Source organism: Oncorhynchus nerka, linkage group LG8, assembly GCF_034236695.1.
Source record: "Oncorhynchus nerka isolate Pitt River linkage group LG8, Oner_Uvic_2.0, whole genome shotgun sequence".
Classification (NCBI taxonomy): domain Eukaryota; kingdom Metazoa; phylum Chordata; class Actinopteri; order Salmoniformes; family Salmonidae; genus Oncorhynchus; species Oncorhynchus nerka.
In genome coordinates, this window is record NC_088403.1 from 33,700,608 (window position 1) to 33,715,911 (window position 15,304).

The 15,304-nt window shown below is 45.8% G+C and overlaps 1 protein-coding gene across 7 annotated transcripts in view; it reads right to left on the minus strand.

Moving 5' to 3' along the window:
* LOC115133162 (receptor-type tyrosine-protein phosphatase zeta-like) overlaps positions 1-13,631 on the minus strand; it is a 45,136-nt gene extending 31,505 nt beyond the window's left edge. For all 7 annotated transcript variants that reach the window (XM_029666109.2, XM_029666108.2, XM_029666106.2 and 4 more), the window contains exon 1: positions 13,384-13,631. In XM_029666109.2, the coding sequence (XP_029521969.2) occupies positions 13,384-13,447 (64 nt within the window). In that variant the 5' untranslated portion in view covers positions 13,448-13,631. The remainder of the gene's footprint in view (positions 1-13,383) is intronic.
* Positions 13,632-15,304: the final 1,673 nt, after the last annotated feature.

Here is a 15,304-nt window from a genome sequence, read left to right on the forward strand (position 1 = left end):
TGTAGCTTCTGAGCAATGTCAAATGCTGCATTGTTCTAAGGGGACTTAGCGGTATATATAACAACATGCATCCGTAGCATGATGATGTGTGTCGGTTTTAGAGAGGGCCTATGGGAATGTGTCATGGCTCAGCTGTTGCAGTGAGGTCAGACATGTGACATGTGGTAACCGTGGGAACGTGAGGCCTAGAAGCCTAGAGGCCTCAGGGTCTACTTCTGTAGGTGGTAATATAGGGGAACAGCTGGAGGTTAGAACAACTGTCCAGAAAGAGGGAAATGTATTCGTTCACTGTTGCTGCACAGAAAATCGGCAAATCTTACCTAGTGTTGATTTTTCAGTGTAACATTATCTAGTGTTGATTCAGGTGTTAAATTAACTCTGTAATTGTTAAATTAACACTCATTAGTGTAAAAGACCCCCAGTGTTGGTGCAAATAACCATGTGTTAATTAAACCAAAACCACGCTCATTAATATCATATTTCCCAGCATGCTGTATTCAGGTAGATTTTTTTGGAATTGTTTGTTTCATTATCTCTGTTTTTGCATGTAAATTGATTGATTAATTATGCTACTCAAATATAAATAACATAAATGTTTCTAAACTAATTCAATCTGATAAGCGGATTTATTGCACACGTTACTGAAATGGTTGTTCCAGTTTAGATTATTTATGTAGTCTCATATCAGCTCATGCTGAGCCAAGCAGTCATTCTTAATGCAGGTTGTGGGTGAATAAAAATGTAAAATGTTGGTTATTCCCACTCTGGCTTGATTCCAAAAGGAATTGCACATCCCTTTACAAGCAAGCATAATGTGATTTGCAGGCCTGATGTGGCCTGTAAACCATGAGTTTCGGGCCACTGTATTAAGGTGAAACATGGTCTTCAAAAATAAGTATGTGTTGCAGTGTGTTAAAGAATTGAATGATAACATATTTGCTGAGGCCACAGGACTGAACATGGATGAATGCAACAACCATGTCTCAACCAAAACCAAGGATTTACACTAAGCAGTGTGTTCATTTAACACTGATAAGTGTGGACCCTTATAGACACTGGACCAGTGTTAAATGTAACACTCTCGGGTTGATTTAAAACTGGATAATTTGCTAAGAGGTTTAACTTCACCTTCTGTTGAGAACAACTGGGTTTTAAACCAGAGTCATAGGCGCTAAAATGGCTCAGAGTTTAAGACACTGGACAGAGCTGTCCTGCTCTCAGTGATAGGCCTGTGGAAGGTCTGCTCATGCATCATGGGAGTTTGTCCGTATCATTCCATTTCTGTGACAGATTCTGTGCCTCTGCGACTACTCCTCCCCCGATTCTGCTGCATACACCAACATAAATGAGTGTCAATCATGAAAGAGCCCATCAATCTCTCCTATGGTCCTGCACTCTGAAGGCTTTGTCAGGGTAGCTTTTCTCAAAATTCTGCTTAATGAGATTAAGTTTACTGCCGATGGAGAGGGTTTTACTTATCTCCTCCACAAAACTCTCCATGAAACACAGCATTTGTGAACAAACAACCCATGAAAAAGCCTGTTATTAATGTGAGCCGCTAGCCAGGGAGTTCCCTGGTGAGGGATGGCCTAAAATAATAAACACAAAGTTTCAGCTCCTTCCTCCGAGCTCCTCCCGTCTGAAATAGGGGAAGAAGAACTCATAAATAAATCAGTCACAGAGAGAGACACCCCCGGGGAGGGGAGAGAACACAGAGAGCTGGAGGAAACAGAGGAACAGAGAGCTTAATAACCAAAAGCCAGCATTTTAGAGCCAGGTACAGTCACTGCACTTAGTGCAGTCAGCCCCACTGGGGTTGTGTGGTTGATGATGACATAAATGCTCAGTCCCACTTTGAAGTCATGACTGTGTGTACACTGGTAGTGCGTTTATTTGTTACTTGGGTATGTAGGATTGTGTCCATGTGAGTTAGTGGGGATGGTGTGTGTGTTCGTGTGTGTTTGCCTGCGTGTGTGTGTATGTTAGAACCAGACGGTTCTCCCACTCTGAGTGCAGTGAAATGCACCGTGTTCATCTGCTCAGCATCACAGCACTGAGTTATATAAGCATCTCAATAGTTGAATGTGGCTTCCTGAAGTAAAGGAGACAAGGAGAGGAAGTGGCATACAGTATTGAGATGCATCACAGGTTTTCCATCAGTTCCATCAGCATGCAGAGAGCATCAGCACTGGACTCCTTGACAACCGTAGAATGTACTGTGGCGTCTGGCCACCCTGATTTCCACACTGACATCCTCTGCTGCCTCTCCCATCGCCATGGACACACACACCCCATCTTTCACCCCCCCCCCCCCCCCCACCCCCAACCACCTCTCACTTGAGGTTCCCCTCCATCTTTCAATGCAGTCTGCAGCCCCTCTCCCACCGGCTTTCCCTGGGACACCCCCCTCAGCCTCAGTCATCTCATTCCCCAAGACCCACTATCTCCCAATGCCTCTTATTAAGTCTCCTCTTCTTAAGTCTCTCTCCTTTAAACAACACTGTCCTTTGTGACAAACTGCCCAGCCACAGACAAGCCTGGCTCTCGTCAGGCTGACGCTATAACTCCAAACCAACTTCCTGAAGTCAAGAGGGAGAGCAGAGAAAACAGAGCATCTCTTTCTCTCTGGCCTTTTAGTGTCACTGCCCTCCTCTTCCTCCCTCGCCCTCTCCTCTACCACTGCTTTCTAAACATTTACACTGCGGATGAGGGTGATTCAGGATGTTCTAAGAAAGAGCACGACCTGTGGACCGTCCACTGTAGCTCTCTTTAGCTAGCCAGTGCCCTGTCTGGGATGATGCCACACAGCTAATGGTCCAGGGTAGATTTTTGAGTGTAACATTTCTAGTGTTGCATTCACTCTGTAAGAGTAAAATAAACCTAAAGTGTTGGTGTTAATAATGAGAGTTATTGTTTTACACTGTGGGGAGTAAAACAGTCCATTACAACCACACCCATCATTACTATATCTCCCTGCATGCTATACTGCAGGTATATTTTGGGGGATTGTTTTTAATATTTGTGTTTTTCCATGTACATTGATTGATTCATTCATTTTACGCGACACAAAGATAAATAACATACATTTTTCTAAACGAATCCAATCAGTTAGTTACATTTATTGCACGCATTACTGAAATGGTTGTACCGGTTTAAATGGTTTATGTAGTGTTTTGTTTATTACGTTTCTTAATCTTTTACTGTCATTCTGAATGCAGGTTGTGGGTGAATAAACATTCCAACTGTTGGATATCCTAACTATGTCAGGATTCCAATTGAAACCGGGAAATAATTCAACCACCATGTCTCTGTCACTAACAAATACAGCCATGGGTGTTAAGTCTACAATTTACTCAAAAAGAAAAGGCACCCTGGGAAATATGCAAATTAGGCATTACACTATACAGTGTTAAAACAACACCCAAAATGATGTAGTGTAACACTACAGGTGTTCATTTCTTACACTGAGGAAGTGTAACAGCGTCATCACTAAGCAGAGTGAGCCCAGTTCACTCTAAATCAAGTATTATGTTTTACACTGTGGGTGATGCATTTTACTCCACAGCTGAGTTCTGCAAACGCCACAATCGAGTTCCGTTGGACATTTTAAGAGTTAAATGGGAAACACTGCAACATAGTTAAATCTTTAACACTTTCAAAAGTGTTATTTTAACACCAGTACAGTGGGACTTGTTCACTTGTTACACCAGTACAGTGGGACTATGTTCACTGATAATAGTATACATTTGACACATTCAGAGTTAAATGTACACCATTGATTTTCCTGTGCATGTTAGTTAACATTATGGGTACGGGTGAACGATAAGGTAGTAATCCATGGACTGGCACTGGCATGGTGCTGTAGACATGATTAATTCATTGTTTCCATTATTGATATCTCTTGGGATATTGCAGGGTATACTGAGAACCATATGTCATCGTACTGCAAGGGAACTTCAACTCGCAGTAAGACCAAGTAGACAATATGCTGCAATAAAAGTCTCGACTGGGATGGATCTAGCTCTAATAACTGTGACTTCATGGCTCAGAGAGAAAGTAAGTGGATTAGTGGTATAGGCTAAATATGCTTATGAATAAATTGCATGACAGTTGACTAGGAATGTCATGCTGATAAAAATGCATTTCCTGAAAATAGACCAAATAAAGGGTTTAAATAAAGCATAGGCATGAACGATTCAATAATATTGCTTTCAGAGATACATCAAAAGAAGTCGTAATCAAAATGAGTGCTTATATGATCAATTATTATCATATAAGTTATCTCCAAATCTGAGTCTAACTTCTCTTTGTGGTAAGATAAGCCACAAAGCTAATTCTAGTTTTTTTTTTGGATACCCAAAGAGAGACACATACGATGGCTTTGGAAAAAATATTTTTAGGGGGGGGGGGCTCTCCCGTGAAGACGTTGTTGTGCTGGCAGCACAGAGGGACAGAGCAGCTCTTTTCTGAGCTGCAGCGTAAAGGTCCGTCCGGTTCTACAGTTCTAATCTCATCTTCCACTATGGAGCACCACACACACACACTGGCCCTCGACAGTGGCGTGTCTGTGTGTGCGTCCATGCGTCCGTGCTTGAGAGAGACATGGAGGGTCAAGACAGATGAGATGTCAATGATGTGGACACATCACATGTTCCAAATCACCTCTAACTCGTCTGTTCTTATCACAGAGTTGGATCGTACTGCGTAGCTAACTCTTATTTCCATCCATACATTCGACTGAACATATTCACGCTGTCTGGGGAGCAAGCAGTTCCCCCCGGATCATTTTGTTCTAGTAGTTTACCATATTACATGTTACCATGGCTACTGTTACAGATTTCTGTCTTCCGGGTGAGTGAGCTTAGCGATATTGACATCATCTGTTAGATTTATAGTCTGGTGAATAATCATGTGGGAAAAAAAATCAGAAGAGAGAGTGAACATCAAGAGAGACAAGAGAGACTCAGCACGAACACTTGGGGATGCAACGTCCTCAATGGATTCTGTCGCAGAAGAAAGGCCTACTTACAGAAACATGGTACGAGAAGTGAGATCCTGCCCCTATGTTTGTTCCCTTGAACACCCACCCACACACACACACTCCCGTCTCTGGGGCTAGACAGATAGCTGTACAGCAGATTAGACCGACATTCCTCTCTCTCTCCTCTAATCCAAACGGCAGACATTACAATACGAAGAGGAGGCAAACCATATCAGTGATTCTTTGACATTTGACTCTCGTCTAAACTCATTTAACATTTAAAAGTAATGGCCCCGAAAGGGCAAACAAATCTAATTTGACAGAGAGAGATGGAGCGAGGTCATGTGGATGTCTTTTCACAAACGTAAGAGACATCGATCAGTTGATCGTCCAGAGGGAGAGGGGGGCTCGCGCTCTCCTCATTATGTACGTAGCACAGAGGGAGAGGGGGGCTCTCCCCTCATTATGTACGCAGCACAGAGGGAGAGGGGGGCTCTCTCTCTCCTCATTATGTACGTAGCACAGAGGGAGAGAGGGGCTCTCCCCTCATTATGTACGCAGCACAGAGGGAGAGGGGGGCTCGTGCTCTCCTCATTATGTACGTAGCACAGAGGGAGAGGGGGCTCTCCCCTCATTATGTACGTAGCACAGAGGGAGAGGGGGGCTCTCCCCTCATTATGTACGCAGCACAGAGGGAGAGGGGGGCTCGTGCTCTCCTCATTATGTACGTAGCACAGAGGGAGAGGGGGCTCTCTCTCCCCTCATTATGTACGTAGCACAGAGGGAGAGGGGGGCTCTCTCTCTCCTCATTATGTACGTAGCACAGAGGGAGAGGGGGGCTCTCCCCTCATTATGTACGCAGCACAGAGGGAGAGGGGGGCTCGTGCTCTCCTCATTATGTACGTAGCACAGAGGGAGAGGGGGCTCTCCCCTCATTATGTACGTAGCACAGAGGGAGAGGGGGGCTCTCCCCTCATTATGTACGCAGCACAGAGGGAGAGGGGGGCTCGTGCTCTCCTCATTATGTACGTAGCACAGAGGGAGAGGGGGCTCTCTCTCTCCTCATTATGTACGTAGCACAGAGGGAGAGGGGGCTCTCTCTCTCCTCATTATGTACGTAGCACAGAGGGAGAGGGGGGCTCTCCCCTCATTATGTACGCAGAACAGAGGGAGATGGGGGCTCTCTCTCTCCTCATTATGTACGTAGCACAGAGGGAGAGGGGGGCTCTCTCTCCCCTCATTATGTACGCAGTACAGAGGGAGAGGGGGGCTCTCTCTCCCCTCATTATGTACGCAGTACAGAGGGAGAGGGGGGCTCTCTCTCCCCTCATTATGTACGCAGTACAGAGGGAGAGGGGGGCTCTCCCCTCATTATGTACGCAGCACAGAGGGAGAGGGGGGCTCGCGCTCTCCTCATTATGTACGTAGCACAGAGGGAGAGGGGGGCTCTCCCCTCATTATGTACGCAGCACAGAGGGAGAGGGGGGCTCTCTCTCTCCTCATTATGTACGTAGCACAGAGGGAGAGGGGGGCTCTCCCCTCATTATGTACGCAGCACAGAGGGAGAGGGGGGCTCTCTCTCTCCTCATTATGTACGTAGCACAGAGGGAGAGGGGGCTCTCCCCTCATTATGTACGTAGCACAGAGGGAGAGGGGGGCTCTTTCTCCCCTCATTATGTACGCAGTACAGAGGGAGAGGGGGGCTCTCCCCTCATTATGTACGCAGCACAGAGGGAGAGGGGGGCTCGCGCTCTCCTCATTATGTACGTAGCACAGAGGGAGAGGGGGGCTCTCCCCTCATTATGTACGCAGCACAGAGGGAGATGGGGGCTCTCTCTCCCCTCATTATGTACGCAGCACAGAGGGAGAGGGGGGCTCTCCCCTCATTATGTACGCAGCACAGAGGGAGAGGGGGGCTCTCCCCTCATTATGTACGCAGCACAGAGGGAGAGGGGGGCTCGCACTCTCCTCATTATGTACGCAGTACAGAGGGAGAGGGGGGCTCTCCCCTCATTATGTACGCAGCACAGAGGGAGAGGGGGGCTCTCTCTCTCCTCATTATGTACGCAGCACAGAGGGAGAGGGGGGCTCTCCCCTCATTATGTACGCAGCACAGAGGGAGAGGGGGGCTCGCGCTCTCCTCATTATGTACGTAGCACAGAGGGAGAGGGGGCTCTCCCCTCATTATGTACGCAGCACAGAGGGAGATGGGGGCTCTCCCCTCATTATGTACGCAGCACAGAGGGAGAGGGGGGCTCTCCCCTCATTATGTACGCAGCACAGAGGGAGAGGGGGGCTCTCTCTCTCCTCATTATGTACGTAGCACAGAGGGAGAGGGGGCTCTCCCCTCATTATGTACGCAGCACAGAGGGAGATGGGGGCTCTCTCTCTCCTCATTATGTACGTAGCACAGAGGGAGATGGGGGCTCTCTCTCTCCTCATTATGTACGCAGCACAGAGGGAAAGGGGGGCTCTCTCTCTCTCCTCATTATGTACGCAGCACAGAGGAAGAGGGGGCTCTCTCTCTCCTGATTACGTAAGTAGCATTAGGATGACATAACTACACATGGGACTAATGACCAGATATGGTAGATCACAGGGTGTCATAAGCACCCAGGGGTGAACCGGTCAAACCTGATGGCTAATGTATAGCTTCTCTGTTACGCATCATCTGCTTGTATCACAGGCCTCTTTAGGTGATGTTGCTTGATAAGGAACATGATTTACAGAGCTAGGGGGAAAGAAAGAGTTTTGAAAGGGTTCTGGGTTCTAAATGGAACCATTCATTGGAAGAAGCCCTTTTGGTTCTATAGCATCAGGTGTGTGTGATCTTCTTTATTCACAGTTCCAAAGAGATTTCTTTATTCAGGCAAATTTCTCATGTTATGAATAGTATCATAATACACAGTTAATAAAGGTTTTATAAGCAGTAACTATTTACAGGCGTGATTGAATGTAATTGAGCCTCACCCAGGTTGCAGTTGAATTGGTTACAGGTTTGACCCAGACACATTTGTGTCCGCAACACTAGCAGGTGTCTATTCAGTAGAAGACTCCTATTCTATTTTTAATAGTCCTTCTGGCTTTTCATTATGTTTCATTATCTAGTGCTCTGGTCTAGGGCTTTGTTTGCTTTATTCCATGTACATTCTGTCCAAGGTTCAAAGGAAACTGCAGCGGACATGCTGCCAAATGCCAATTAACTATACACCGTGGGTTTAGAGCAGAGTAAACTACCCTAATTAATGATGCTGGATCCCATAAGAGTACTCAGCAGGCTCACCCAGGCTCACCCACCCTCACCACATTCACAACTGTTACGGTCTCACAAAGGCTGCTGCTGCTACAGCTCGTTAAAGAGAGCATCAACCATCTGTTAAATGTGTTCCAAGAGATACTCGATTGTATTCTATTCTATTCTATTCAACTCCGTAGGTCTGACTGACCAGCAAAGAACTCAACCCGCACTTAAAAAAAAAGGGTTCCAAAACGGTTCTTCAGCTGTTCCCATGGGAGAATAGGGATGGGGAGGGGGAAATGTCTACAGTAGAGTATCGTGCTATTATTGTTGACTATATTATTGTAATGGGGTGCGTAACTGGTGGCAGTGAAGTCAGACGCAGGAGAGCAGAACCAGGTAATAGCCGGAGCAGTTTAATTCCAAAACCAACGGCATAAAGAATAAATCAACATGGGTTCAAAACCCGTCGCACACCAGTAACCAATGTGCAGAAGCACTTACAACAAACAATACCACACAAAGACATGGGGGGACATAGGGTTAAATACACAACACTTAATGAGGGAAATGAGAACCAGGTGTGTAGGAAAACAAGACAAAACAAATGGAAAATGAAAAGTGGATCGACGATGACTAGAAGACCGGTGACGTCGACCGCCGAACGCCGCCCAAACAAGGAGAAGAACCGACTTCGGTGGAAGTCGTGACAATTATAATGATTCTATGACGTCGATTTACTTGTTGCTAGGTAGTTAACATTAGTTATCGCTAGTCGGCTGTGCCAGCACCAAAACGTGGATATTTCTCCCCTATAGCTTGGCCTCAATCTTCTTTTTAAATGGTGAGCCAACATGTTTTCAGCTCTTTTATATCCACGACTGATCAAAACTCGTTTTTATTATGGCTCTCTGTTGTTCCTCTGTAGCAGACATACAGTGAGCAATATGTTTGGAACGTTGAATCACAATAGAAATCACAGTATCAAGTCGCAATTCATATCGAATTGAGATATATCGTGATACGATCGTATCGTGAGGTCCCTGGCAATTCCCAGTCCTATAGGATAACCATTTTTGTTTCCAGGTAGAACCCTTGTAGGTACAGCATGCGATGGTGTACTCTTTGAAAAAAACGGTGCTATCTAGAACCTATGAGGGTTCTCTGGCTGTCCCCATAGGATAACCTTTTGAAGAACCCATTTTGGTTCCAGGTAGAACCCTTTTGGTTCCAAGTAGAAATCTTTTGGGTTCCATGTAGAACCCTTTCCACAGATGGTTCTACATGGAACCCAAAAGATTTCTACTTGGAACCAAAAGGGTTCTACCTGGAACCAAAATGGGTTCTTCAAAAGGTTATCCTATGGGGACAGCCAGAGAACCCTCGTAGGTTCTAGATAGCACCGTTTTTTTCAAAGAGTACACCATCGCATGCTGTTACTTCATACATCCCAATCACACCCATGGAGAGAACAGTGTGGAAGATCAATTCTTCCCATTCATTCAATAACATAGTCATTCTTTAACAAATATCACCTAAAATCAGGAACAGCACCGCCTAGTGGTCAGAACTTGGTAATACCAGGATGTAGGATGGGACGTAAAACCTAACAACATCAATTAATAATTTCTCTAAACAGGGGGGGGGGGGGACATAATCAAATTAACTGGGAATACATTACTCAGAGCCGGGAAGCAATACTCAGAGCCGCAGCTTCATGGTACTTGTCAGACATAGAGAACTGATACTATATATTTGTTGTTGGAGTGTATGGTCTGTGGGTGACTTTAAACAATTTCTTGGATTCCTCATGTCTCATGTCTAGAAAAAAGTTTGGTCCAAATCAGATGTTAGGTACTATATTTCTTTGAATATTATATGAATCCTATACATTTAAATGGGCAAATTTTGATGTAATCAATTAGCTTAATTTCTCAGAGAACAAGAATCATAAAACACGGGATGAGATGTTAAAAACTGTCCATTGTGCCAATAGATGGTATGAACTCACATGAGATTTGCCGTGATGTTGACAGTGGCATGGGAGGTTTATTTCTTAGACTGGGTTAAGATGTCAATTATGGGACTCATCCTTGTACTTGTTCCTTTCCAGGTAAGTGGACAGCCTCTGTGCTATTATACTGAAAAAGATCTTCCCTTCGACGTTGAGAAGGGAGATTGGTCAGAATCGACTGATGTCTGTCGCATCCTTCTCTTTCGGGATTAGTACACCACCAGCCCTTCGCCATGCCTTTGGTATTATGTATTTCTGCCACACATGAGCCTCCAAAGAAAGAGTAGAACATCCGGGGCGTTCTTGTAGAGCTTGTATGGTACTCCATTAGGCCCAGGAGCCGAGGCCGCTCTTGCTCGTCGGACAACGTTCTCTACTTCCCTCCATTTTGGAGGGTCAGTGTCCAGATTGAATTCTGGTGGTTGAATAGGTGGGATGTCATGTGGGATGATTATCTGCTCATGCCTTTTCGTGTCCTGGTGGACCTTTTCCAGATGTTCTTCCAGTTCTGGCTTTGGAGTTTTTAGGATTCCGCACTTTTCCTTTGCGAAGAGGTCTTCGACAAACTTAAAGTTTTTTTTATAGAACCGTGTTCTTGAGTGTTCCTTCTTCCTACGAAGTTTCCTTAAGTTTTCCGCTCTTCGCAAGGTTGCCAGCCGACATTTGATGTCTGCTCGGAGTAGAAGGAGACCTTCTCTCTCTGCATCAGAGGTCTTCTTCCACTGCTTTCTCAGCTGCCTTCTCACTCTGACAAGTATCTCGATCTCTTGCTGCCTCCTAGATTTGGCTGGTGTAACAGTATAACTTTAGACTGTCCCCTCGCCCATTCCCGGGTGCGAACCAGGGACCCTCTGCACACATCAACAACAGTCACCCACGAAGCATCGTTACCCATCGCTCCACAAAAGCCGTGGCCCTTGCAGAGCAAGGGGAACTACTACTTCAAGGTCTCAGAGCAAGTGACGTCACCGATTGAAACGCTATTTAGCGCGCACCACCGCTAACTAAGCTAGCGTTTCACATCCGTTACACTGGCGCGGGTGGTGTCTTGCCACTTCTCCTTTCGTTTACTCCAAAGCGCTCTTCTCTGTAGTGGTAGATAATGTCTCCCATCCTTTCAAGCTTTTTCTCTGCTGTTCCTACCTGTTGTTCCAAGATTTTTGTCAGGTCGTTGTTGATTGTTTCCCACTCTCTCTTTTCAACAGCTTTTGGGCCACTTCACACTCGGTCTGTGCCCTTTGATCTTTTCCTCTTTTAGAGGTCTCTGTGGTTAGGTGAATTCACCCACCGGCATTTCTGTGCTTGTGTTATCCTCCTCCGTTACAGGGGTGCTGATGCTCTGCGAACTTGGGTTTGCTTCCCGTCGCTGTGCTTCATTCGACTGATTTGACTGGCTGCTTCGCAAGAAGTACTGGTCAACGCGAGGTCCCTGTCTCTGCTCTCCCAAACACCTTTTCCTCCCTTGATGGATCCTTAACCCCCTTTGCCGATGTTACTCTCTCATAACCACAGCTGCACACCTGAAGTGTGTGTCCTGCTGCTGTTATGTTTGTCTCGTGCTGTGTTCCTACTCGTAGTCGTTTCCGTTCCTGGGTCCATAGCCGTGTGATCAGTCGTTGAGCCATATTTCAACAAAATAATGTGCAGGAATTCGAGTCTTATTTCTTTCTAACTACAGAAACAATTTCAGAACAATCTGACATGGTGGGTGTCGAAACGCTTCTGCTTATTTGAGGTGGAACGACACTCTTGCCCTGCCCATCGAGGGTGTTACAGCCATCTCATTTATATACATAACAGGGCAACATTATCCACAATGATCCACCGATCAACAGCAGTGTCAGGATGAGAGCCACTCTGATGCCCCACTGATGGTGTAACTAACATACTCTGTGTGCTCTCAGAGCCTCTCACGTACACCAACCCTGTCCATGAGAGAAATAAAGAGAGCCTGCCCTATAGGGCTGCTGGCTCTGATCAATGAGTATTATGTCATTACCACGCTCATGCTTATGAACTCTCCCCAGGCTCTCCTGATCAGGGTTGGGGTCAGTTCCGTTTTCAATTCAGTCAATCATCCATTGTTTCCTATGAGGATTGTCCCACTTTCTGAACCGACTGAATTGAAAACTGAACCCTGAAAACTTGACCCTAACCCTAGCCATGCCCACAAACCATGCACAAAACTTGACCCTGACCGTGCTCTTGCACTCAGCTCTGCCAGCTGAGGCACTGGCACACCACAGCTGAAGTGACTTTACAATGAGTACCTAATGTACTGTTCTGCACTGTTCATATCTAGGCGAATTACCTTAATGTGGTCTACAGTATATATATATATATATATCATATGGCATGGTGTGAATGTGTTGATTGTATCCAAACAGTCAAATTGGTGATAGTCTTGAATGCAGATGGATGTGCATATTTTTGAGACAGTGTGAGTGTGGTATGCAGTGTGTATGTGTGTATGTGTGTGTGTGGGGGGGGGTTAGCCTACTCTTGTAGGGTGGCCTGGCATACTGAGGAACAGATGGCTTAGAGATGTGTTCCCTCCTTCATTTCCCTCCAAATAATTTTCCCCATAATTCCCAATTCCCATAAAACCGGCCAGCAAAACTGTCCATCTCTTAGATGCTTATTTTAGATCACAGATAAAGACTGAGCCAAGGGATTAGAAGAAACGGAAAATGCAGATGGCAGATCCATCCACGAAACCAACCCACTGTCAGTGTTCACGCCATGTTTCAATGGCTTCACCAGTTAAAGGCGCTCTCAATGGCATGACCAAATGCTGTTAACAGCCTACACATGAGTGAGCTTGACATATCAAGCGAAATGCTCCCATTAAAACGAAGAAGTTCTCCAAAGGTTAAAAGTCTCTTCATGATAAATCAACAGTGTAATTTCTCCAAATATACAGTCCTGAGACGTGTCAGGTGGAGTTGCATTTGGGATGCACATTTTAAGTTCACCATGTTCTCTGTCTTTATTTGTTTGCCAGTATCAAATATGTCATCGTTGAGTGAATACACTATATAGAGCCTACAGTAGCCTGTTACAAACATGCGCTGTGCACACTCAGTGATAATGCGTATCACACATAAATCATTGCACTTTTCAAAATCTATTAATATTCTTCTTCCTTACCTATATGGCAGGAAACCAGGAGCTGCGCAATGGGAATCAGCACCCTGGATACAGTCAGTTCCATAGTCTCCGATTCAGCGCCAAAACGGAATTTTAAACGAAAAAAAATATTGTTGCAAAACAATCTGAAATTCTAAGATGCTACACTTGATTCATACCGACGATGTCGGCGCTCCGGTCCTCCTGCCTCTCTTTCCTCTCTGTCTTTCGCTCTCTGCTTGGAGTCAACGGAGTGGCTCCACTCTCTCACGTACAACACTGGCTGGGTATGGAGAGGGGGATTGGGTATGCGCGCCGCCCACTACTCACACAGGCGCAGCGGGAGGGGGAAAAAACAGATTGTTGAACATTCTCTCTGAACGGTGATATGAAATGGTTACTGACTAGCCAGTGGTGAAAGTGAAACGTGCACATTCAGAAGGCAAAACTTTTACTCACAAAGACGAAGTGCCAATTTAGTGCCTAACGAAACTACACTAAGAAGTTGTGTGATCTAAAAGAAAAATAGTATAATCAGTATAATTGCATGATGGATAAGTGAAGCCAGGATCATGTCTAGGGGCCTCTACTATAACAGCTGAGAGATGAGTCGTGCTGTTCCATCATTTACCAATAACAAGGGCCTACGATTGTGCCACTATTAATCTGAATGAACCTGTGTGAATTTGTTGTTCACGAACACTTCGATATTCCTATAGGAATCCAGATCTCAAGTATCGTTCTCTTTCTCCTCTGCAGAGTACGGAGCTGGGGGTAGGGTGTTGGCTTCGCCCCATATGAAACCTCTATTACTGTTGCTCTTATTATATGGTGTTGTGCAACATGATCTTACAGTCACAACGAAGGCTCACGTTTTCCGTGGCCGACGCGAGTAAGACATTTAAACATGTTAACCCTCGCAAGGCTTCCGGTCCAGACAGCATCCCTAGCCGCGTCCTCAGAGCATGTGCAGACCAGCTGGCTGGAGTGTTTACGGACATATTCAATCTCTCCCTATCCCAGTTTGTTGTTCCCGCTTTCTTCAAGATGTCCACCTGTACCCAAGAAAGCTAAGGTAACTGAACTAAATGACTGTTACCTCGTAGCACTCACTTCTGTCATTGTGAAGTGCTTTGAGAGGCTAGTTAAGGATCATATCTCCTCCACCTTACCTGACACCCTAGACCCACTACAATATCCGTACCGCCTCCATCGACGGATGACACACTCGCTATCACACTGCACACTGCCCTATCCCATCTGGACAAGAGGAATACCCATGTAAGAATGCTGTTAATTGACTACTGCTCAGCCTTCAACACCGTAGTGCCCTCCAAGGTCATCACTAAGCTCGGGGCCCTGGGTCTGAACCCCATCCCATGCAACTGGGTTATGGACTTCCTGACGGGCCAACCCCAGGTGGTGAATGTAGGCAACAACACCTCCACCACGCTGATTCTCAACAGGGGGGCCCCAACAAGGGTGTGTGCTCAGCCCCCCTTCTGTACTCCCTGTTCACCAATGACAATAGTTTGCTGATGACACAACAGTGGGAGGCCTGATTATTTGCCCCCCCAAGTTTTTTGACCACGGGGACATAATAGATTTTTTTAAAACAAGGAAATCAGCTCCCAAGTTATTTTAATTCAAGATATTTGTTCCCAAGTATTCCCACGCATAATAGAGAGACACGTGATCATATACAAATGTAAGCAAGGTTTGAAATGATTATGTTGTAGTCAAATATTATATCTGTTTGGGCTTCTTGCGGTCAATTTGCAGTCTATCCGCTCAAGAAAAAAATAGGCCTGCGGCTGAATCTAGTTGCTGATCCCTGGCCTACAGGGAGGAGGTGAGGGCCCTGGCCTACAGGGAGGAGGTGAGGGCCCTGGCCTACAGGGAGGAGGTGAGGGCCCTGGCCTACAGGGAGGAGGTGAGGGCC